Below are 22,592 nucleotides of genomic sequence, written 5' to 3' on the forward strand. Positions count from 1 at the left end.
TAGAGAGAGAGAGCATGAGAGGGGAGAGGGGTTGGGGGCAGGGGGGAGAGAGAGAATGAATGTGAATGAATCCCAAGCAGGCTCCACACTCAGCGCATAGCCTGATGCAGGGCTTAATCCCATGACCCTGTATCATGACCTGAGCTAAAATCAAGAGTTGGTCGCCAAACCTACTGAGCCACTCAACCGCCCCTCTTCTTCTTCTTCTTCTTCTTCTTCTTCTTCTTCTTCTTCTTCTTCTTCTTATTTTAGAGAGAGAGAGAGAGTACACTTGAGCTGGGGAGAGGGACAGAGGGGGAGAAAGAGAGAGAGAGAGAGAGAGAGGGAGGGAGGGAGGGAGGGAGAGAGGGAGGGAGAGGGAGAGGGAGAGAGAATCCCAAGTAGAGCATGCTGAGCATGGAGCCTGATGTAGGGCTTGATCCTATGACCCTGGGACCATGACCTGAGCCAAAATCAAGAGTTGGACGCCCAACTGACTGAGCCACCCAGGTACCCCATCTCTTTATAATTCTTGATTAAACCTGCCAACCCTCTTTATGTAGTTGAAGCAAAAGTTTACTGGCACATAGGCCATTATTATTATCTCTGTTACAGGGCCATGTCCAGTAAACAATTTACTAACTAAACAAATTGTGATAATTGATCTTTTTAGCAATTGTAATTTATTATGTGGAAGTATTTTGAGAAGTAGGAAGAAAAATTGTGTTAGGGGCGCCTGGGTGGCGCAGTCGGTTAAGCGTCCGACTTCAGCCAGGTCACGATCTCGCGGTCCGTGAGTTCGAGCCCCGCGTCAGGCTCTGGGCTGATGGCTCAGAGCCTGGAGCCTGTTTCCGATTCTGTGTCTCCCTCTCTCTCTGCCCCTCCCCCGTTCATGCTCTGTCTCTCTCTGTCCCAAAAATAAATAAAAACGTTGAAAAAAAAATTTTAATAAAAAAAAAAATTGTGTTAAAGTGCAAGGCTTATTTTTGTTTTAGTTATTAACTATTGCAAATATGTGGAAATACTTCTTTGTTTTACGATCATGTTCATCTTCAAAGTGCCACACAATTGTTTTTGAGATACTCTTAATCTAGCTAATTTATTTCTATTTTCAGAAACTTTCAAAGCAGCTACTCTTAAATTTTAAACTGCATCGTGCTTCTAGGTAATCATGCGAAGCGGTCAGCCACTCACTGGCACAAATGGGAGAAGGTGCAAAGAAGATGAAAAGCTGATAAATGCTACCCTCAGGGCAGGGAAACGTGGCTACATCATTGACACACGGTCTTTAAATGTAGCTCAGCAAGCTAGAGCCAAAGGCGGCGGCTTTGAACAAGAAGCCCATTATCCCCAGTGGAGGCGGATTCATAAGTCCATTGAGAGGTAACAGACTCTGGAGACAGTAGTAGGCTCTTATTTGAAAAGAATTAGAATGGGTGAGCCCTTAGCTGCAAAAATCACAAGTTCTCAAATGAACCTACGAATTAACTTAGAGTCAGAAATCGGCTGGATCTCCTGTCACGTTTTATAAGATAAGCAGGAAACTTATCTTGGATGCCCACAGCTGACTTTTAGTCAGGTAGCATGCTTTCTCTCTCTCTCTTTTTAATGCTTTATATATTTATTTATTTTTATTTTATTTATTATTTTTTTTAATTTACATCCAGCATGCTTCCTCTTAAGTTAACTCTGAAATTTCATCTCCGCAAGGTCAGAGGTCTGCTCCTCTCCTTGTAAGATCAGTGGTCATCAAACTTACTGAACAGATATGCCACGGATAAGTATATTTTTCTAAGTCAGAAGACTAGACACTTTCCCCCACACCCACCTATTCTCCCACCCTGTTTCCTCCACCTACATCTTGTTTATGCCTACAATTAGAGGTTTATAGGGACTTCTGGAAGGGTGGGTGGGAGTTGGAGCTAATAAAACAGCGGGGTCTGAGCTGGCCCTGGGCATCCCTGCTAAAGGTACTGGGTATCCAGTGTTGGATCTGTGGAAATAGGATTGCAGATGTCAGTGGTGCGGCCTCGTGACTTCTTACAAAATGTGGTGTTCTGGCCCACTCCCCAGTCAGGTAATTTAGCTATGTAAACTGGGTTTAATCTGTTCAGGTGAGGAATGGTTTACCATGACAGGCATTTTAAGTATCTTTGCTGCCATGTTTACATATTATTTTTTCAGTGTTTAATCAGCAAGTTATTGTGTAGTAAGGTAAATATTTTTATACCATTTTGAGCTACTCTTCCTCTTGGATATATTGGAGGTTGAAGTTTTGGTTGGTTTCTCTCTTCATCAGTGTGTTTTCTATTTTCTTTTTACTTTTTCTTATTTTTTAAAGGTATCACATTCTTCAGGAGAGCTTAATCAAACTCGTGGAAGCTTGTAATGACCAAACACATAACATGGACAGATGGCTCAGTAAATTGGAGGCTTCTAACTGGCTGACTCACATCAAAGAGATTCTTACAACTGCCTGTCTAGCGGCTCAGTGTATCGACAGGTAGAGTGTATTTCGGTGTTCTGAAATGGGACACGCAGCGCTAATTAGACTTCGCTTTTATCCAGACATGTGTTTATATATTGTGTTAAAAGTTTGTGTCTAGTCTCTATTCTATGTTGAGATCATTGCATAAATTACTGTATCAGGTGGTCGATGCCATTCAGTGCTATCAATGAAGTGTGTGCATAGAGTCTGGCATTTAATTGGTGATTAATGTTTGTTGAACAGATATGAACCACAGGCACACATCTTCAAGGACACAAAGTTTTTAAATACTAAAGGAACTCTTTTTTTCTATAAAATCCTTGAATTGTGAATCTACCTATTTTCCTTTGCTTAAACTGTGAACAAGAATGAAAAGAAGTTTTCTTATTTGTTCTCAGAGGGCCAGGCTTGCCTTCTTACTTTTGAAATATCGATGAGAGGAAACATGTAATTTTGTTACATGGTAAAATGATTCTTTCTAATCTCTCAGATATCTTATTACAAAGTACTTGATGCGTGCCATTATAACAGGATCTCAAGTTGAGCAAACGCGATGGCAGTGACGTAAAGTATATGAAGTGATTTTAGTTTATTCATTCAGCTGAAGGTTGCTAATCCTTGAGACTTGAAGCAGAGGACTTGAACAGAGAACTGGTATAAGTTGTTGCAGAAGCTTAGAATGCCCCTTTTAAGAAGGGGATTCTTCTGAGACAATAGGTAGGTGTAAGTATTGCCACTACATAGTTGGATGACACTTCTCCTTGAAACTGTAATTGTCTTATTGATGCTTCCAAATTAGGGAAATAGACATATGTAATTTTTTTGTGGTTAGTGAGAAATTGGTAATAGAATGGGTTGCTTAAGGTCATGTGGTAAATTAGTGACAACACCAGAAATGGGTACAGATTTTTGGTCTGGATTCTCAGGCTGTCACTAGTTTTTTGTTTTAGGCAAAGCTCAAAGCTCATTTATCTAACGAAATATGGGAGTTAAAGAAGAGGTTCTACGGCAGACAAATCAATACTACAGAATGATGAGGTGTTGTTATTAAGGGTTCTGTTTCTTTTTAACCCAAGTTAAAAAGATTTCCCCTTACATGATGAGTGCAGAGCTTCTGTTTTCTTATGAGCCATAAATCGTAATAAACATTTCTCACCGTGTTGTCCGAATTTGCAGCCATAATAATGGGATGCCGCAGATTAAGGGAACCCTAGGTGCAGAACAGTATTTGCTATCTCCACCTTTGTTTAGAGTCAGCTGGCCACCTTAAACAAGGACTTCCACATTCTTAACAAGAGTTGAAGGTTTTGGTTTATTTTGCCATGATTGAGTTACCTTTTCTGATAATAGGCTTATTATTTATACCTCCATAAAAGTCTGCCCTTATAATTAACTGCTCAAAATGTAAAAATAGACCTTAAATTAATTGAATTGAATTTCAAATACGCCACAGATAACTAAGATATATAGATTCAATATATACATCAGAAGCCTTAAACTATTTACTCATACCGTTCTACCTAGTCATGAGATTTCATCCTTAGAATAAGGTTGTTAACCTAACCAGGGACCTTTATTTTCAAATTAAGAACTCTCAAATGATCCAGCAAAAGACAAAAAGCTAAGTATGTCATCTGTAGTGTAACAAAAATTGACAATGACCTAAATGTCTAATTCTCAGACATTTCAGCAAATTATAGTTGATCACCTAATAGAATATTATATAACCATGAATACAATACTTCTAAAGGTGGTATAGAAACATGGGAAAATGTTTATAATAAAAGTGGAAATAGTAAGAAATTACCTTATGTTATAGCTATGTAAAGTATATATGTATGTGGGAAAAGAATTAATAGTAACCAAACTGGAGACTCTTCTGGGAAATTTTATTCACTGTCATTTCAAGATAAGAGGTAGAAGGGGAGAGGAAAAAATGTAGTTAGTTTAGTTTTTGGTGTTTCCTTCCACTCTCTTTAGAATATTGGGCCCCAGACTCCTCCTAAATATTGTGGTATAATAGTATCATTGCCACTGAGTTTCTAGATTGAAAGTTTTATGTTTTGTTTTCATGTTTCTAAAAATGCGGTTTAGGACTTGTTTCCTAGATTCATTACGTTACAGTTTATGAAGGCATCCTTACAGTCAGCTGAGGTGGAAAGATAGAATCAAAGTCAGAGAGATACAGAAAAATAAGTGTGTGTTCCTAGGTGTGATGAGAAAAGGCTTTAGTTAACTTAATAGGCAGAAAAGATAAGTGCTTACTGTGCATGATACGGACTGCTTTTGGGTTTTGTACAGGGAGAAAAAATTCAACTAAAAAGTTTTGTGAAATTTGTTGTAAGTTAAAGAGGTTCTTGCCATGTGAAATTTGGAACTTATAGTTTTATTTATTCATTTCTCCTAAGAGAAGTTCTCTTCATTTGCCTTACTTAGACTCTAAACCCTGCTGGACAGAGCAGAATGTATGAGTTTGAAATACTGTACTCAGTAAATGTTTATTATTAACAGAGTTGACTGATCATGTTGGGAGTATCCCATTTGTACTCTGGATTTTCCTATCAGGGAAGGGGCATCCATATTGATTCATGGAACAGAAGGAACTGATTCCACACTTCAGGTTACCTCCCTGGCCCAGATCATCTTGGAACCGAGAAGCAGGACCATCCGTGGTTTTGAGGCCCTGATAGAAAGAGAGTGGCTGCAGGTGAGAAACACTGATGTGCACAGGAACTGCTAATAATAATGGGTGTGATCCTACTTGTAGGACAGACATAATGTATGAAGTATTGATTAAAATGTTTACATTATATGTTTAGTTTTCTGGAGGCAAATAATCTGTCTTCCTCTCAGTAAATGTTTATAATCTTTACTGCCTCTCAATTTTGTACCTGTCTTTGCTTATATTGCTCATTTGGCATTTTATTCCCTTAACAAGCTCTCACTAGTTGTACTTTGTTACCTACAAGGGAAAGAACAAAGAGCGTAAAACGTAGTCTCTGTCTTGCAGAGCTTAATTTTGCTAGAGATAAAAAACATAAAGCAGGAAAGGGATGCGGGGATTTGTAATTATAAGACGTGTGCTTTAGTGCTTTCTGCCTTTTGCTTGTCTGGTTCCCCTCTATCCTCTTGCCCAACCAGGTGAAATCCTTCTCATGCTGTAAGATACAGCTAAATGTCACTGCTGTCCTGAAGTCTTGGGACCTTAACCTTCTTCACAGATAAAATCCATCCATTGTCTTCATGATTTGTTTCCTAGACCCAAATAAAGTGATTCCTTTGAGGTCAGGGAACCATGCGCAGCTGCTCTATTATCCCTAGGACACAATGCAGTGCTATCACATAATGCTGAATGACAACTGAAAGAAAGTTCTCATGAAATAGATTGAAACCTCCAAGTCAGAGATTAATTTATAAATGTATATACACTGTGTAACTTAGCAAATAATTGTGATTGAGAACAGATGTTTAGATATATCTTGAAAGTGGAAGTATCTCTGGAGAAAAATCTTTTCTGGACCTTCTAGTTAAAATTCAGGTTTCTTGCACGTTAATGCTGTTATGGATACCTTGTCTATCTTGCCTGACAACTGATTTGTATCTCTGTTCAAATCAGACCATCCCAAATATTTGGCAAAAATCTATTCAGCCACATTCCTCATGATGCATAGCAAACAAATAATGAATGTGACTTACTTACTCATATATTACCATTTTAATGAGTATCGAAGTACCATTAGCCACTAGAAAATGCTGATGTCATTATCTTTGTCTGGTAAAGTAGTATAAGGATCCAAAGATAAAGCAAGTTTGTGAAATACCTAGAAGGGTGTCATTTGGGACAAGGTCAGTACTCAGGTTCTGGGTGGGCCAGAGAGCCAAATGATCCTTGAATTTCCTTTAGTCAGTACATGTCAGACTCCTCCAATTCTTTTTGAGAGAAGAGGGGAACTAGAGACAATTTTTATCTCTAATATAAAAGTATTCATAAATATCTCTTCATGACACTAACTTTTTTCCCATATGTAATTAAAAATTGAATATCAGGAGTAACTTTACAAAGTTTGTCTGTGAGAGCCCCAGATTTATTTCCATTTAGTGGTGAGGCTTCCGTAGCTTACAACAACCTGCAGTGCTTTGGACAGATAAAACGTGATAGCTGTCTTTTGTTTTGTACGTGAAGACCTTACATTCTTTGACTTTGCTACAAATTACAGAGACCTAGAAAATTTTATTTTATGAGTTCACCAAGGATAATTGCAGTTCTTATGGTTATGCCGTAACTGCATGGCCTTGTTACATGTTTGGAAGTTGTGTTTCTTTCCTTAGATGCTGAAAATTGTTTTAAGCCAAGAAATCATTAATGTAAACAGCAGCCATCCAAATTACATGATGTTCCGTTTAATAAGTTTTGTTGTAACTGTGTGAAATATGTTAATAGAATGTGCTGTAATGTGATCTCAGTAGGCTATGACTGTCACCTTTCCATCTTCTGTCTTAGGCTGGTCACCCATTTCAGCAGCGCTGCGCACAGTCAGCCTATTGTAATAGTAAGCAGAAGTGGGAGTCACCTGTATTTCTTCTCTTCTTGGACTGTGTGTGGCAGATACTTCGTCAGTTTCCTTGTTCTTTTGAATTTAATGAGAATTTCCTCATCATGCTCTTTGAGCATGCATATGCCTCACAGTTTGGAACATTTCTCGGCAACAATGAAAGTGAAAGGTGAGTACACTGTTTACATGGGATGGGGGCCATTTTGTTTGTAATTGTTTTGGTCACCTCCTAAAAGAGACCAGGATTTGGTTCCATGTTAATGTTATTTGTAAGATGGTAGAGGTTACAATTAGTATAAATAAATTACATAACGTGTGTTCTTATTATGAGCCTATCACATGCTAGGTGAGAACATGTCCTAGATTTTGTTCTGTTAGATTAAAATTAGTCTACCTACTGATTTAAAAGCTTTGAGTAAATTTGGCAACCATTTTAAATGTTAATTTCCTTGTCTAAGATCATGGTAATCTTATATCTGGAAGAGGCCCCTCCATTCAATTTTATAGATTAGGAGGGTATCCAAAAAGTTAAATGACGCAGCCAGTTGGTCATCAGTAGTAGGGCTAGGATACAGGTCTTCTACTCCTGCTCCAGACTTTCTTTATTATACCTGGAAACTGCCCTCAGGCCCAGAGTGACAGTCTCACTTGACAGCCTACACTCTGTCAAGTTCATAGGTTTATTTAGAAGATTCATATCAGAATGATCTTTAAAGGTGATCAACTGGTAATTTCAATTGGGTACAGTCAAAAGGCTTTCTCTTTTTTCTGTTGTCATTCTAGCTAAAGAGACAGTTTTGTTGATCTTTTCAGAGAACTGACTTTTGGTTTCATTGATGCTCTCTATTCTCTGTTTATTTTCTGTTTTGTCCATCTACTCTCTACTGTTCATTTTTTTCTTTCTGCTAGCACTGGTTTAGTTTCCCCTATTTTTCTAGTTCCTTAAGATATAAAGTTATCGATTTAAAAGTTTTGGGGGCGCCTGGGTGGCTCAGCTGGTTAAGCCTCCAACTTTGGCTCAGGTCATGCTCTCATGGTTCATGTGTTTGAGCCCCATGTCGGGCTCTGTACTGACAGCTCAGAGCCTGGAGCTTGCTTTGGATTCTGTGTCTGTCTCTGTCTGCCCCTCCCCGCTTGCACTCTGTCTCTTTCCCTCTCTCTCAAAAATAAAAAAACAGACACTAAAAAAAAATTTAAGTTTTTGATTTGAGGTATTTGTTCTTTTTTAATAGAGGTTTTTACTGCTATAAATATCCATCCGAGCACTGCTTTTCACTGGGTCCCCATACGTTGTGTTAGCACGTTGTGTTTTTCTTTTCATTCATCTGTTAAGTGTTTTCTAATTTCTCTTATGATTTCTTCTTTAACCCGTTGGTTGTTTAAAATTGCTTTATATAATACCACATGTTTATGAATTTTCCATTTTTTCTTATGTTATTGATTTCTAATTTCATGCTGTTGGAGAAGATACTTAGCTGGCTTTTAAACTTTTAAAATTTATTGAGATTTATTTTGTGGACTAACATGTGATATATCCTGAAGAATGTTTTATGTACACTTGAGAAAAATGTGTACTCTGATGTTGTTGAGCAGAGTATTATATATTTGTTTTACATTTTATTCAAATCCTGTTATTTCCTTATTGATCTTCTGTCTAGTTCTATACATTATCAAAAGTGAGATATTGAAGTCCTCCACTATATTGTAGAATTATCTATTTCTCTCTTCCATTACATCAGTTTTTGCTTCATATATTTTGTGGCTCTGGTGCAAAGTGCCATAAATTATATGTTTGTAATTATTTTATCTTCTTCATGGATTGACTCTTTTTCCAGTTTATATAATGTCCTGCTTTGTCTCTTGTAAGAGTTTTTGTTCTTAAGTTTATTTCATCTGATGTAATATGTCCTCCTTAGCTCTCTCTGGGTTACTATTTGTATGAAAAATCTTTTTTCTTCCTTTTACTTTCAGTCTGTTTGCATCTTTTGTAGACAATATATAGTTGGATCATGTTTTAAAATCCATTCTGCCAATCTCTGCATCTTGATTGGAGAATTTACTCCATTTATATTTAAAGTGATTACTGAAAAGGAATGGCTTATTTCTGCCAGTTTGATATTTGTGTTCTGTTTATTTTATACTCTTTTGTTCTTCATCTCCTCCATTACTTGCCTTCCTTTGTGTTTAATTGATACCTTATAGTATACTATTGTGATTCCCTTCTTGTTTCCTTTTGTGTATATTAAAACAGTTTTTTGGGTTTTTTTTTTTACTGGTTACCAGGTGGATTTCAGTTAACATCCTAAATTTATAACAATCTACTTGACTACAAACTTAGCTTCAGTAAGCATATGGCATACAAAACTTTGCTCTTCTATAGCTCCACTCCTCTATGTGTTGTTATCCCAAGTTATATTCTTATATATGCCCATTAACATGGATTTATTATTATTTTTATCCATTTGTCTTTTAAATTATGTAGGAAATAAAAAGAGGAGTTACAAATCAAAAATACAATAATAACTTTTATTCTTTCCTATGTAATTATCTTTGCCGAATTGTATGTTCACATGGCTTGGAGTTACTGTCTAGTGTCCTTTCATTTTAGCTTGAAGGATTCCTTTTTGCATTTTTCTTGCAAAGCAAGTCTTCTAGCAATGATCTCCCTCAGTTTTTATCTTATTGCCAGATGTGGAATTCTTCGTAGGTAGTTTGGTTTTCTTTTAGCGCTTTAAAAATGTTATTGCCCTCCCTTCTGGCCTCCATGGTTTCTGATGAGAAACCTGTTCTGGAGGGATCATGTAGGATCCCTGTATTTGAGAAGTTGCTTTTCTCTTGCTGCTTTCAAGATTCTCTGTCTGGCTTTGACAATTTGATTATGGTGTGTCTCAGTATGGGCAGTGAGTTGCTTTTATCCTTCTTGGAGCCTGTTGAGCTTCTTAAATATGTAGATTTGTGTCTTTTATCAAGTTTGGGGAATTTTCAGTCCTTAATATTTGCATGTGTGTGTGTGGTTCTTTTTGTGTTTGTGTTTTTTCCCCCGTTTGTGTTGAGGTATAAATGAAAAATTGGCCATGAATTCTTTATATATTCTTTTGTTCCCTTTCTCTCTTCTGTCTCTGGGACTCCCATTATGTGTATGTTGGTATGTTGCTTAGGCTCTGTTCATTTTTCTTTATTCTTTTTTTGTTATTCTCAGAGTGGGGAATTTTTGTTGACCTGTCTTCAAATTTGTTTATACCTGTGCCTGCTCAAATCTGTAATTAAAACCCATCTAGTGCGTTTTTTTTTTTTTTTTTAATTTCAGATATTATACTTTTCAGTTTCAGAATTTCTGGTTGGTACTATTTTATAATTTTGTCTATTGATATAGTCTAGGTTTTGAGACCTTGTTCTCCTGGTTTCCTTTAGTTCTTTGTCCTAGTTTGTTTTGTTTTGTTTTGTTTTGTTTTGTTTAGCTCTTTGAGCATATTTCAGACAGTTGATTTAAAATCTAGTAAAACCCAAGTCTGTGCTTTCTCAGGAACAGTTTCTGTTAATTTTTTCCTATGAATGGGCCATACTTTCTAGGGTTTCTTTTTGCATTATTTGTAATTTTAAATCTGGACATTTAAAATATTATAATGTGGCTTTCTGGAAATCAGATTCTTCCCACTCCTCAGCATTTGTATTTATTGCTTGCTGTGGGCTGTAGCTGTTTATTTAGTCATTTCTGGGTTTTTTTAAATATAATTTGCTGTCAAGGTAGCTAACACAGTGTGCTCTTGGTTTTGGGGGTAGATTCCCGTGATTCATCGCTTTATTTAGTCATTTTCTAAACTATATTGTAAAGCGTATTTTTTTTTCATGTGTGGTTTCTGAAGTATCTGTTCTTTTAGTTTGTGTTCATCTAGTGTTTGACAGCAATTTTCTTGAGTGCCAGGAACCAAAAGAGAGAGATGAAAAGAGGGAGGGAAAAGAGAAAGGGAAAACCACTCAAGACAAAGGAAAAATCCTTTTGCAGTCTTTGCAGAGGCGCTTTGTGCTGGAATATTTCTTCAGTGCTTAAGCTTCAGCCTTCACTTCCGGCTCTCACTGAGCCTTGAGATCAGCCAGAACCAAAATCTTGGGATCTTCTTCGGCCCTTTCGAGCAGGTTTCCTGCATTGGGCATGCATGTGGCTTTCTGAATTCCTCAGTATACATGGGCACCTTTGAATACTCTGGTTTTCCAAAGAGTCTTATTCCCTAGGCTTTTGGTGCTCTGGTGTTTCCTTCACCCATCATCTTTTCCCCTAGAAGACTGCAGGTTGCCCGCTCATCTTATGTTTTCTAAGAATTCCCATCATCTTTCCGCCCACGGTGATTTCCAAGTTAGACATGACAAAGACAAGTCTTAACCTTTGGATAAGTTAGAACAGAGAGACACAATTCTTTGTGAATAAGGACTGCTGTGTTCCCTCTGGAGCTGGGACCAGGGTCCCATACTGAGAACATGGGCTGCCCTCTTCAAGACCTCCAGGAGCTAGGAAATGGGTGAGGCAAGAGCAAATAAAAATGCCATAAAGCTTTGTGATTGTTTTTAAGTCCCCTTTTCCTTGATTCTTCATTTGCTTGTGTGCTATAAACTTTGGACTATTTCTGAGAAGTCTGACAAAGTAGGGTTTTTTTTTTAAATTTTTTTTTTTTTAATGTTTATTTTTGAGAGAGAGGTAGACAGAGTGTGAGCCAGGGAGGGGCAGAGAGAGAGGGAAACAGAATCCAAAGCAGGCTCGAGGCTCTGAGCTGTCAGCACAGAGCCCGATGCAGGGCTTGAATCCACAAACCGTGAGATCATGACATGAGCCGAAGTTGGATACTTAACCAACTGAGCCACCCAGGCGCTCCTGACATAGTAGGTTTTAACAGTTTCTGCTTGCATTTTCAATGTTCCTGTGGAGGGATGGGCATTTGGAGCTGCCTACTCTGCCATTTTTTCTGGCATCACTCTTCATTTTTGAAGTAATAGTCTTTATCTTGCAGCACTTTGAACATGCCATACCTGCTTTCTGGCCTCGTGGTTTCTGATAAGTCAGCCACTATTTTCATTGAGGGTCCCTTGTACATAATGGATCATTTTTCTCTGCTTTTACAATTCTCTTTTTCTTTGGCTTTTGACAGTTTGACGTTGATGTGTCCTAGTGTGGAACACTTTGAATTTATCCCACTTGGAGTTCCTTGATCTTTTAGGGTATGTAGATAATGTTTTCATCACACTTGAGACATTTTTAATTTTTTTTTAACGTTTATTTATTTTTGAGAGAGAGAGAGAGAGAGTGAGAGAGACAGAATACGAGCAGGGGCAAGGCAGAGAGACAAGGGAGACACAGAATCCGAAGCAGGCTTCAGGCTCCAAACTGTCAGTACAGAGCCTGATGCAGAGCTCGAACTCATGAACAGCAAGGTCATGACCTGAGCCAAAGTCGGATGAGCCACCCAGGCTCCCTGAGAAGTTTTTAGACATTATTTTCCAAACGTTTGTTCTCCCTTTTTCTCTTCTCCTTCTGGAACTCCCATTATGCATATGTTGGTATATTTGGTGGTATTCCATGGGTTTGGAGATTCTTTAAAATTTTCTTCAATTTTTCTTTCTTTTCCTCAGAAATTAATAATCTCAATTGACCTATCTTCAAATTCCAGCTTACATCTACTGTTGACCTCCTATGGTCATTTCTTCATTTCAGTTATACTTTCAAATCAGGGTTTCTGTTTGGTTCTTCTTTATAATTTTTACTTCTTTACTGATATTGTCTATTTGGTATAGCATTGTTATCATACTTTAACTTTTCAGGCATTTTTCTTTAGCTCTTTGAACATATTTATGATAGATGATGTAAAGTCTTTGTCTGGTAAGTTCAATATGTCCTTCCTCATCCAAGGGACAATTTCTTTTGACTGCCTTTTTTTTTTTTTTTTTTTTTACCCCTGAGTATGGGCCATGCATTCCTGTTTCTTTATGTGCGTTATAATTTGTTTTTTGGAAAACCGATGTTTTAGATAATATAATATGGCAAGTCTGGAAATTAGATCTTCCACCCTCTGAATGAATAACTCATTCACCCTTTGCTGAGGGGCCCTATGTGTGTGTTAGGCATGACTTCAACTCTCAGGTGGTTTACAACTCTGCTTTAGCCTTCAGCTTGTACAGGGCCCCAGGTTCAGCCAGAGGAGAAAGACTGGGGCTATCTCAAGCATTTTCTGGGCATGCGCACACCCGTTTAAATTCCCAGCAATATGTCAGAGCTTCACATAGCCCCCTCCCCACCTCACCCCCATCCCCTGTTGCCCATGGACATCTCATTCCCCAAATCTTACTTTTACGATTTTTCCCAGGCTCTTATTTGCCCCAGTTGTTATGGCAGCCTCAAGCAGCTGTGATGTTAGTTTCTGCTCATTATTTTTGACAAACACCCTGGGGAATAGGGTTTTTCCCTCCAAGAAAACTGTGAGTCAAGTCAGATAACTACAACACTCTGCAAAGGAGGCTTTGCCAGGGAGCTGTAAGATGCATCAAATAGTGACCGTGCTCTGGGGGTGGTATTTTTTTTTAATTTTTTTTAACGTTTTTTATTTATTTTTGAGACAGAGAGAGACAGAGCATGAACGGGGGAGGGGCAGAGAGAGAGGGAGACACAGAATCAGAAGCAGGCTCCAGGCTTTGAGCCATCAGCCCAGAGCCTGACGCAGCGCTCGAACTCACGGAACGCGAGATCGTGACCTGAGCTGAAGTCGGACACTTAACCGACTGAGCCACCCAGACGCCCCTGGGGGTGGTATTTTTTGAGGAGCTCCAAACTTGGCCTGCCCTTCTGGTGGCTACAAGGCTACTGCAGAGCTGGGGAAAGGGTGTTGGCATTGACCAAGTTAAAATGCCACAAATCCTGCTGTTCTTTCAGAGTCTCATTAGTTTTTCTTGAATGAGTATTCCTCAGATTGTCCCAAGCCTTTTGTTAATTCCCAGAGTTTTAAAAGTAATTAATTTTGACCATTTTTGCCACTGTTTTCATGACTTTTTAGAGAAGATATACAGAGATCCTCACTACCATTCCAGAAGTCCCACACCCAAACGCAACATTTTTTTTTTTTTAATTTTTTTTTTCAACGTTTACTTATTTTTGGGACAGAGAGAGACAGAGCATGAACGGGGGAGGGGCAGAGAGAGGGAGACACAGAATCGGAAACAGGCTCCAGGCTCCGAGCCATCAGCCCAGAGCCCGACGCGGGGCTCGAACTCACGGACCACGAGATCGTGACCTGGCTGAAGTCGGACACCTAACCGACTGCGCCACCCAGGCGCCCCTCTCCAACGTACTTTAAAAGGAAAAAGTTCAGGACTTGAAGTTAGGAGATTTGAGTTTGAATCTCCACCATACCACCTACTAACCATGTGACTTCTCTGAATCTATTTCTGTTAATGTTAAAGGCAAAAATTAATCTCTGCCAGACTGGGTTATAGGGAGGTTCAAATAGCACACATGTGAAAATTCCTAGCATACATTTCACAAAATAGGCATTTAAAAAATGTCAGTTCATTCATTCATTCCTCCTACAGTCTTCTATCACCTGCTTAGACATGAGCCCAAAGCTTACCACTGATTTACTGTGCTCTTTGTCACCTGATGCTTAAGAAAAAGGAAAGAGAATTGGTAACCTTTAGCAGTTGGGAGTCAGCATGTGAAATGAAATGTATTTACAGTTTCTTTGATAGACACTAATACCAAGCAATGTTAAAAGGTATTACACCAAAAAGGATTCGTGGTCAGAAATACTTTTTAAATGCTGAGCAAGGGGCATGTGGGTGGCTCAGGTCATGATCTCCTGGTTCGTTAAGTTCGAGCCGCACATTAGGCTTGCTGCTGTCAGCTCAGAGCCGGCTTCAGATCCTCTGCCCCTCCCCCACTTGTGTGGGCATGCTTGCTGTCTGTCAAAAAGAAACAAACAAAATGCTGAACAAAACAGGGGCACCTGGGTGACTCAGTTGGTTGATCCTCCAATTCTTGATTTCAGCTCAGATCATGATCCTAGGCTCATGGGATTGAGCCCTGCATCTGGCTCCACACAGCATGGAGCCTGCTTAAGATTTTCTTGGGATGCCTGGGTGGCTCAGTTGGTTAAGCATCAACTTCGGCTCAGGTCATGATCTCACAGTTTGTGGGTTTGAGCCCCACATTGGGCTCTGTGCTGACAGCTCAGAGCCTGGAGCCTGCTTCGGATTCTGTGTCTCCCTCTCTCTCTGCCCCTCCTCCACTCGTGCTCTGTCTTCCCCTGTCTCAAAAATAAACAAACATTAAAAAAAATCTTGAAAAAAAAAGATTTTCTCTCCCTCTGTCTCTTTCTGCCTCCCCTCCTCTGCCCCTCTCCCCTGCTTGACAGTCTCTCTGAAATAAAAAATATTTTTTTATAAAAATGCTGAGTTAAAACAATAATTAAAATGAAATAAAAAAGAACTGAACAAAGTCGTATGTCAAGGCTTTGATGTTTTATTTTGGTTTTGGCCTGTTTTTTAGGGGATTAAAACTTACATCCCAATAATCATCACAAAGGCAATTCTTTTTATGGCACTTAATGTTTTAGAAATCTAATATCTTCCACCATTTCTTTTTTAAAATTTTTTTAATTTTTGAGAGCTAGACAGAGCACGAGAGACCTGAGCTGAAGTCGGACACTTAACCGACTGAGCCACCCAGGCGCCCCTCTCCTGCCATTTCTTAAAACATGTTTGACTCAGCCCTGGACTATACTCTGATGGGGCAAGGAAGAGAATTGATGATTTACATAGATAAATTTGGGGAATGTGGCATAATATAGTCCCCTCTCAGAGAGTCACAAAATAATTATTAAAAGCTTTAAGACACTCTTCAATAAAGCAATGTACGTAACTTTAATTCAGCACTTATTTAGTTAGTTTTTAAAGTTTACCTATTTTAAGGGAGAGGAAAGAGAATCCCCAGCAGGCTCCACACTGCCGGTGCATAGCCCCACATGGGGCTCAGTCTATTGAACCGTGAGATCATGACCTGAGTTAGCCAGATCAGTGGGATGCTTAACCACTTAAACGACTGAATCACCCTGGCGCCCCTTTAATTCAGCATTTAAATTAAGTTATACGTTTGACTATGGATTTCTTTTTGGAATTATACTTACTAACATCCTTCAGAACTAGCTTTTAATAAAGGGATCACAAATGCATTTTATCTCACATTCTGATTGCCATTTGGTAGATTCTACCAGTAGGGCTGATTGAGAAGGATTCTAAAGCTGTATGGGGTGGGCTCAGGTGGAAAAACTTCAGTGATTGGTTAGGGCTGGGGGCAGGGCCAAACCACTTTCTGCAGGAGCAATTGGTGCAGTGGTTTCCTATTCTCGCCATGCCTGGTTCTGGGGGACATAGTACGAGACTTGCTATCCTAGCAGTTAAGTTCCAGCACATGGGTTCTGGGATTATGTGGATTGTTTTTATTGCTGGCATAAAAAGGATGCACATAAGTAACTTGTGTGAACCTTATAAATGACCAAGTAGTTTCAGAGACAAAACCAATCTTATAGTAAAACTTCAACAGGATCCTGTGAAAATTGAATGTACTATCTTTTCACTTAATGTAAGGTTTTGACCACAAATTATCTTCCAGTTGTTATTAAAATTTATTTTTTCAAAAAATGTACCAGTTTATTTTCCATCCCTGTGAGTTTATTCTGTGATAAAAGAGTGTTACAGAACTTCAGGGTTATTATGAAGCTGTTCATTGTATATAAATGTAGATTAAATCTGTATTTGTATTTACACAAGACACATCTTTATTTTTAATCTTTGACAGTCCATGTATATTTTATGTACATGTAATTTATTTGTCCTAAAATCTCAGTGTCTAAAATTTTTAAGTTTTGAGATCTGACTCAACCTCCGTTTGTAGTATGTCTGTAATCTGTTCTTTGTATTCTAGACTTGTCAAAACAAAAAGGAGAGTTAGTGTTATATTTAGCTATTTTAAATTAAAACACAATGCCAGATGCAATAAAGGGCTTTTGGGTATAGTAATGTTCTGCTTAACACCATACCTGACATGACCAGATTCTGGTTTTATCCTTTTGGCTGGCTTTGAGAGCCTGTGGAATAGTTTTGTTGTTATTGAGAGTTGTAATGTTGGTTGAACTTTCTGACAAATATTTTTATTTTAAAGTTTATTTACTTATTTGAGAGACACAGAGACAGCACGAGTGGGGGAGGGGCACAGTGAGAGAAATAGAAAGAAAGAGAGAGAGAGAGAGAGAGAGAGAGAGAGAGAGAGAGAGAGAGAGAATCCCAAGCAGGCTCTGATGCCAACACAGAGCCCGGCACAGGACTCGAACCCACAAAACCTCGAGATCATGACTTGAGCCGAATCAGCCACTCAATGGACTGAGCCACCCAGGCATCCCACAGATATTTTTATTTTGCAACATTTTATTCCTCTGTTAAAAGTCCTGTGTTCTGCCTTCTAACACACGTAGAGAAGCACTTGTCCTATTAGGAGCATTTAATAGTGGTGATTATAATTTAACTGCTTTAATGGCAGTTTTCTTCCTTAATCAGATGTAAGTTAAAGCTGCAGCAGAAAACGATGTCTCTGTGGTCCTGGGTCAATCGGCCCAGTGAACTGAGTAAATTCACCAACCCTCTCTTTGAAGCCAACAATCTCGTCATCTGGCCTTCAGTTGCTCCGCAGAGTCTTCAGCTATGGGAAGGTAAGCTGTGCATCCTTTGTAAATTTGTTATCAGTAGCCAAGGATCCTCTGTGAACATGCTGTTGTTTGTATTCGAAGATGGTAGGTGGTGGACCTGACCCTCAAACCTGTGTGTTATTGCTGTTTTTTCTCAATGTGGGGAATGGTTCTCTCTTTCATATCCATGATCTGGTCACACTTTTTGTGTTCAGTCCCCATTCAGACATTAATGGTGATAATTCAATGGGTACTGCTGTTTATGTTGGTTATTTTCCCCAGATAGAAAGATACATTTCTATTTTTAATTGTGATTACAAATTTACCAACTTAACCATGTTTAGGTATACAATTCAGTCTTGCCAAGTATATTTATACTGTTGTGAAACAGGTCTCCAGAACTTTTCATCTTGTAAATCTGAAACTCTCTACTCACTAAACAACTTCCCATTGTTCCACTCTGCAGACCCTGGTTAACTACCATTCTGCTTTCTGTGTTGAGTTTGACCACTCCAGGTACCCCATATGAGTGGGATCATACAGTATTTGTTTTTTTGTGATTGACTTCTTTCCCTTCACATCGTGTCCTCAGATTCATCCATGTTGTAGCATATGAGAGGACTTCCTTCTTTCTAAGGTTGAATAGTTTTCCATTGTATATGTAGACCACATTTTGCTTACCCGTTCATACTTTGATGGGCAGCTGGCTTGCTTTCATCTTTTGGCACATAGGTGCACAAATACGTCTTCAAGATCCTGCTTTTGATTCTTTTGGATGTGTACCCAGAAGTGGAATTGCTGGATCATATGAGAATTCTATGTTTAATTTTTTAAGGAACCTCTGCACTGTTTTCCATAACAGCTGTACCGTTTTACATTCCACCAACAGTGCACAAGCGTTCCAGTATCTCTACATCCTTGCCACCACTTCCTATATTTTTGATTCCCCCCCCCCCCCTTTGGTAGTGGCCAGTCTGATGGGTAATGAGGGAAAGTACGTTATTTTTTGTCTGAGAGAGTTGGTAGGTAGCTGGGACAGGAATAAATTATAAGCTCCAAGGAGATGGTTTCTATTTCCTTTATTAAGCAGCCATTAGGATAGGTTCTTCTGTTGAAGGGTTAATTAGCTAGTCATTCTAGTAAGGTTCTATAAAATACTAAAGCTGCTTCTTAAAAATATAACCAAAATCTATCTAGACTATATTAGCTATCCATTAAACAAAGACTATAAAATACCATTTCTTTTTAATCATCTTGAAGGTAGTAATGCATCTTTATTCATCTTTGTATTAAACAGCACAGAGCCTACACAGAGGAATGGTAGCTGTTTGGTAATTGAACTGAATTACCATACATGTCAGTTAACTATACCACGTTTTCATATGTTATGCCCACAGGGCAAATCCATGTGTGGGAAACTGCCTTTTGTGTGCTAAAAGGCCTCAGATCATTTTGCTCTCTCAGTTTGGGACTGAGTCTGTTTCTGTCACTTCTTTGAATGTCAGCCCTCAGGTCTTGTTCCTCTTGCCATATCTGTCATTAGCTGCTTCCTTCCTCTTCAATTTATGCTTCTAATCTTATCTGTTGAGGTGTCCCCAAGTTAGAATTGTGGGGAAAGTGGCCTCAGATAGTCTGCAGATTCTCTGAGCCTGAGCTTTGGTGCTTTGGGAATTTTGGGCTGTTCAGAACTTCTCTTTGCTTACTTTCTTGGTTGTTGTAGATAGTTACAGGTGCAGGATAAAGTGATTTCTTTGTTAAAGATTTCTGGGACAATTTACCTAGAAGCCACTGTCATGTTTAATAACTGAAGTGAGAGACTAGCTACTTGGGAGAAAAGCCACATTTTGGAATTGAATGGCCGGAAGGACAGTTTAACTTGTTTACTAGTTACAATGAGTAAACCTCATTGAGAGTTTAGAAATTAAGAGACTGGAGGAAATCTTTGTTGTTACATGAATAAATTCCTACCGCTCCATAAAGAACAGAGTTTCCATATGTGTTTAGTGCCTCAGCTTAGAACTGGAAGAAATTTTGTTAGGGAAAATCTTCCCACAGTAGGTATTTGGATTGTATAATGAGACTACTCTTTGACCTTAAAATGTCTCTCTCCTGTTTATATTTACATCATAGTTAACCATTAATTTAAGGTAATTCCTGAGTTGAAGAACAGGATTTTAAATACAGGTTCATATAACAGAAAAATCAACAAAGGAGATAGTTTTTAAGCTATGTTTCTATTTTCCCTTTCTGATAAAGAGTAGCATTTGGACATACAGGATTTAAGGCCCTGGCAGTTTGGTTTGTAAAAAGTGTTTTTAAAGAAACATAAAACCTTTGTGAACTTACCAGCTACTGACATGTTGCTGCCTGGAAAGTTTCTGTACCTCCTTATTTGACTATCTTTAAGCCATTATGTTGGGCTGATATAGTTAACGTAGATCTATACAGAGGAGAAAATGTCTCCTTTTAGTCTATAATAAAAGGATAATTATTAATGGGGGAAAGAAGACTTGCCTGTAGAATTGGAAGACCACCTCTTAAGAGACAGGCAGGGAGAGCATTATTTTTTCTATCCTTTTCTTTAATTGGAATGTAGTTGACATCTATTAATTAAAGGTATACAACACAGTGATTCAACATTATGTATGTTACAAAGTGATAACCACAATAAGTCTAGCTACAACCTGTCATCAAATGCATTACACTATTATTAACTATGTTTCCTCTGCTATACGTTGCATCCCTGTCTTATTTATACCTAGAAGTTTGTGCCTTTTAATCCCCTTCCCCTGTTTTGTCCGTCGCCCCACCTCCCTCCCCTCTGGCAACCATCAGACCGTTCTCTGTATCTGGGAATCTGTTTCTGTTTTATTTTGTTTGTTTTGTTTCTGTTTTTTAGATTCCACAAATAAATGAAATTCTATGGTATTTATCATTCTCTACTTGACTTATTTCACCTGGCATAATACCCTCCAAGTCCATCTATGTTGTTGCAAATAGCAAGATGTCATTCATTTTTATGGCTGGGTAATATTCCATTGTGTATGTATACCACATCTTCTCTATTCATCTATCGATGGACACTTAGGTGGCTTCCGTATCTTGGCTATTGTAAATAATGCTGCAGTGAACATAAGGGATGCATATATCTGTTCGATTTGTGTGTGCATTTTCTTTGGATAAATACCTAGAAGTGGAAATGCTAGGTCATATGGTAGTTCAATTTTTAATTTTTTGAGGAACCTCCATACTGTTTTCCATAGTGGCTATACAATTTTGCATTTTCACTTGCAGTGCATGAAGGTTCCTTTTTCTCCGCATCCTTGCCAACAGTTGTTATTTCTTGTCTTTTTGATAATAGCCTTTCTGACAAGTGTGAGCTGATTTCTGATTGTGGTTTTGATTTGCATTTCACCCTGATAATTAGCGATGTTAAGCATTTTCTCGTGTGTCTCTTGGCCCATCTGTATGCCTTCTTTGGAGAAATATCTATTCAAGTTGTCTGCCAGTTTTTTAATTAGATTTTTTTTTTTTTTTTTTTATTTTGAGTTACAGGATTCTGTTATTTCTTTTGGACGTTAACCCCTTATCATTTCTATCATTTGCAAATATCTTCTCCCATTCATTAGTTTGTGTTTTGTTGATGCTTCCCTTTACTGTGCAAAAGCTTTTTAGTCTGATGTAGTCCTATTCATTTTTGCTTTGTTAGCCTTTGCCTGAGGAGACATATTCAAAAAGTTATTGCTAAAACTGACGTCAAAGAGCATACTGCCTATGCTTTCTTTCAGGAGTTTTATGGGTTCTGTTCTTACATTTAAATCTTTAGTTCATTTTGAGTTTAGTTTTGTATATGATGTAAGAAAGTGATCCAGTATCGTTTTCCATGTAGTTGTCCAGTTTTCCCAGCATCATTTATTGAAGAGACTGTCTTTTCCCCATTGTATATTCTTGCCTCCTTTGTTCAAGATTAATTGACCATCTAAGTGTGGGTTTATATCTAGACTTCTTTTTTTTTTTATTTTTTTAATGTTTATTTATTTTTGAGAGAGTGAGAGAGAGACAGAGCACGAGTGGGGGGGAGGGGCAGAGAGACACAGAATCTGAAGCATGCTCCGAGCAGTCAGCACAGAGCCCGACGCGGGGCTCAAACTCACAGTGAGATCATGACCTGAGCCGAAGTCAGATGCCCAACCGACTGAGCCACCCAGGCACCCCTCTGGACTCTATTCTGATCTATATAGATCTGTGTATCTGTTTTTGTGTTGTTAGCCTACTGTTCTGATTACCGTAGCTTTGTGTAGTATAGGTTGGAATCAGGGAGGATGATACCTCCAGCTTTGTTCTTTTCTCAAGATTTCTTTGGCTATTTGGAGCCTTTTGTGGTTCCACATAAATTTTAGGATTGTTTCATGTCTGTGAAGAATGCCTTTTGATAGGGATTGTATTGAATTTGTAGATTGCTTTGGGTAGTATGGACATTTTGACAATATTCTTCAATCCATGAACATGGTATGTCCTTCTATTTATTTGTGTTTTCTTCATTTTATTTCATTAATGTCTTACAGTTTTCAGAGTACAGGTCTTTTACCTCCTCAGTGCAAGATCTTCCTCCTATCCCTAGGTACTTTTTTTAATGCAACTATAAATGGAATTGTTTTCTTAATTTCTGATAGTTCATTCTTAGTATACAAAAATGCAGATTTATGTGTTAATTTTATATCCTTTAACTTTACTGAATTTATTAGTTTTAATAGGTTTTTTGGTGGAGTCTTTAGGGTTTTTTATATATAGTATCAGGTCGTCTGCAAATAGTGGCAGTTTTATTACTTCTTTTCCTGTTTGGAAGCCTTTTCTTTT

The 22,592-nt window shown here is 38.3% G+C and overlaps 1 protein-coding gene across 2 annotated transcripts in view; it reads left to right on the forward strand.

Moving 5' to 3' along the window:
* MTMR9 (myotubularin related protein 9) overlaps positions 1-22,592 on the forward strand; it is a 56,872-nt gene that overhangs the window by 30,085 nt on the left and 4,195 nt on the right. The window contains exons 5-9 of one of the 2 annotated variants that reach the window (XM_011281563.4): positions 1,145-1,362; positions 2,321-2,482; positions 5,033-5,174; positions 6,969-7,189; positions 17,608-17,759. In XM_011281563.4, the coding sequence (XP_011279865.1) occupies positions 1,145-1,362; positions 2,321-2,482; positions 5,033-5,174; positions 6,969-7,189; positions 17,608-17,759 (895 nt within the window). The remainder of the gene's footprint in view (positions 1-1,144; positions 1,363-2,320; positions 2,483-5,032; positions 5,175-6,968; positions 7,190-17,607; positions 17,760-22,592) is intronic. The other variant, XM_019828675.3, reaches the window with a different exon arrangement.

Source organism: Felis catus, chromosome B1 (genome assembly GCF_018350175.1).
Source record: "Felis catus isolate Fca126 chromosome B1, F.catus_Fca126_mat1.0, whole genome shotgun sequence".
In the NCBI taxonomy this organism is placed as follows: domain Eukaryota; kingdom Metazoa; phylum Chordata; class Mammalia; order Carnivora; family Felidae; genus Felis; species Felis catus.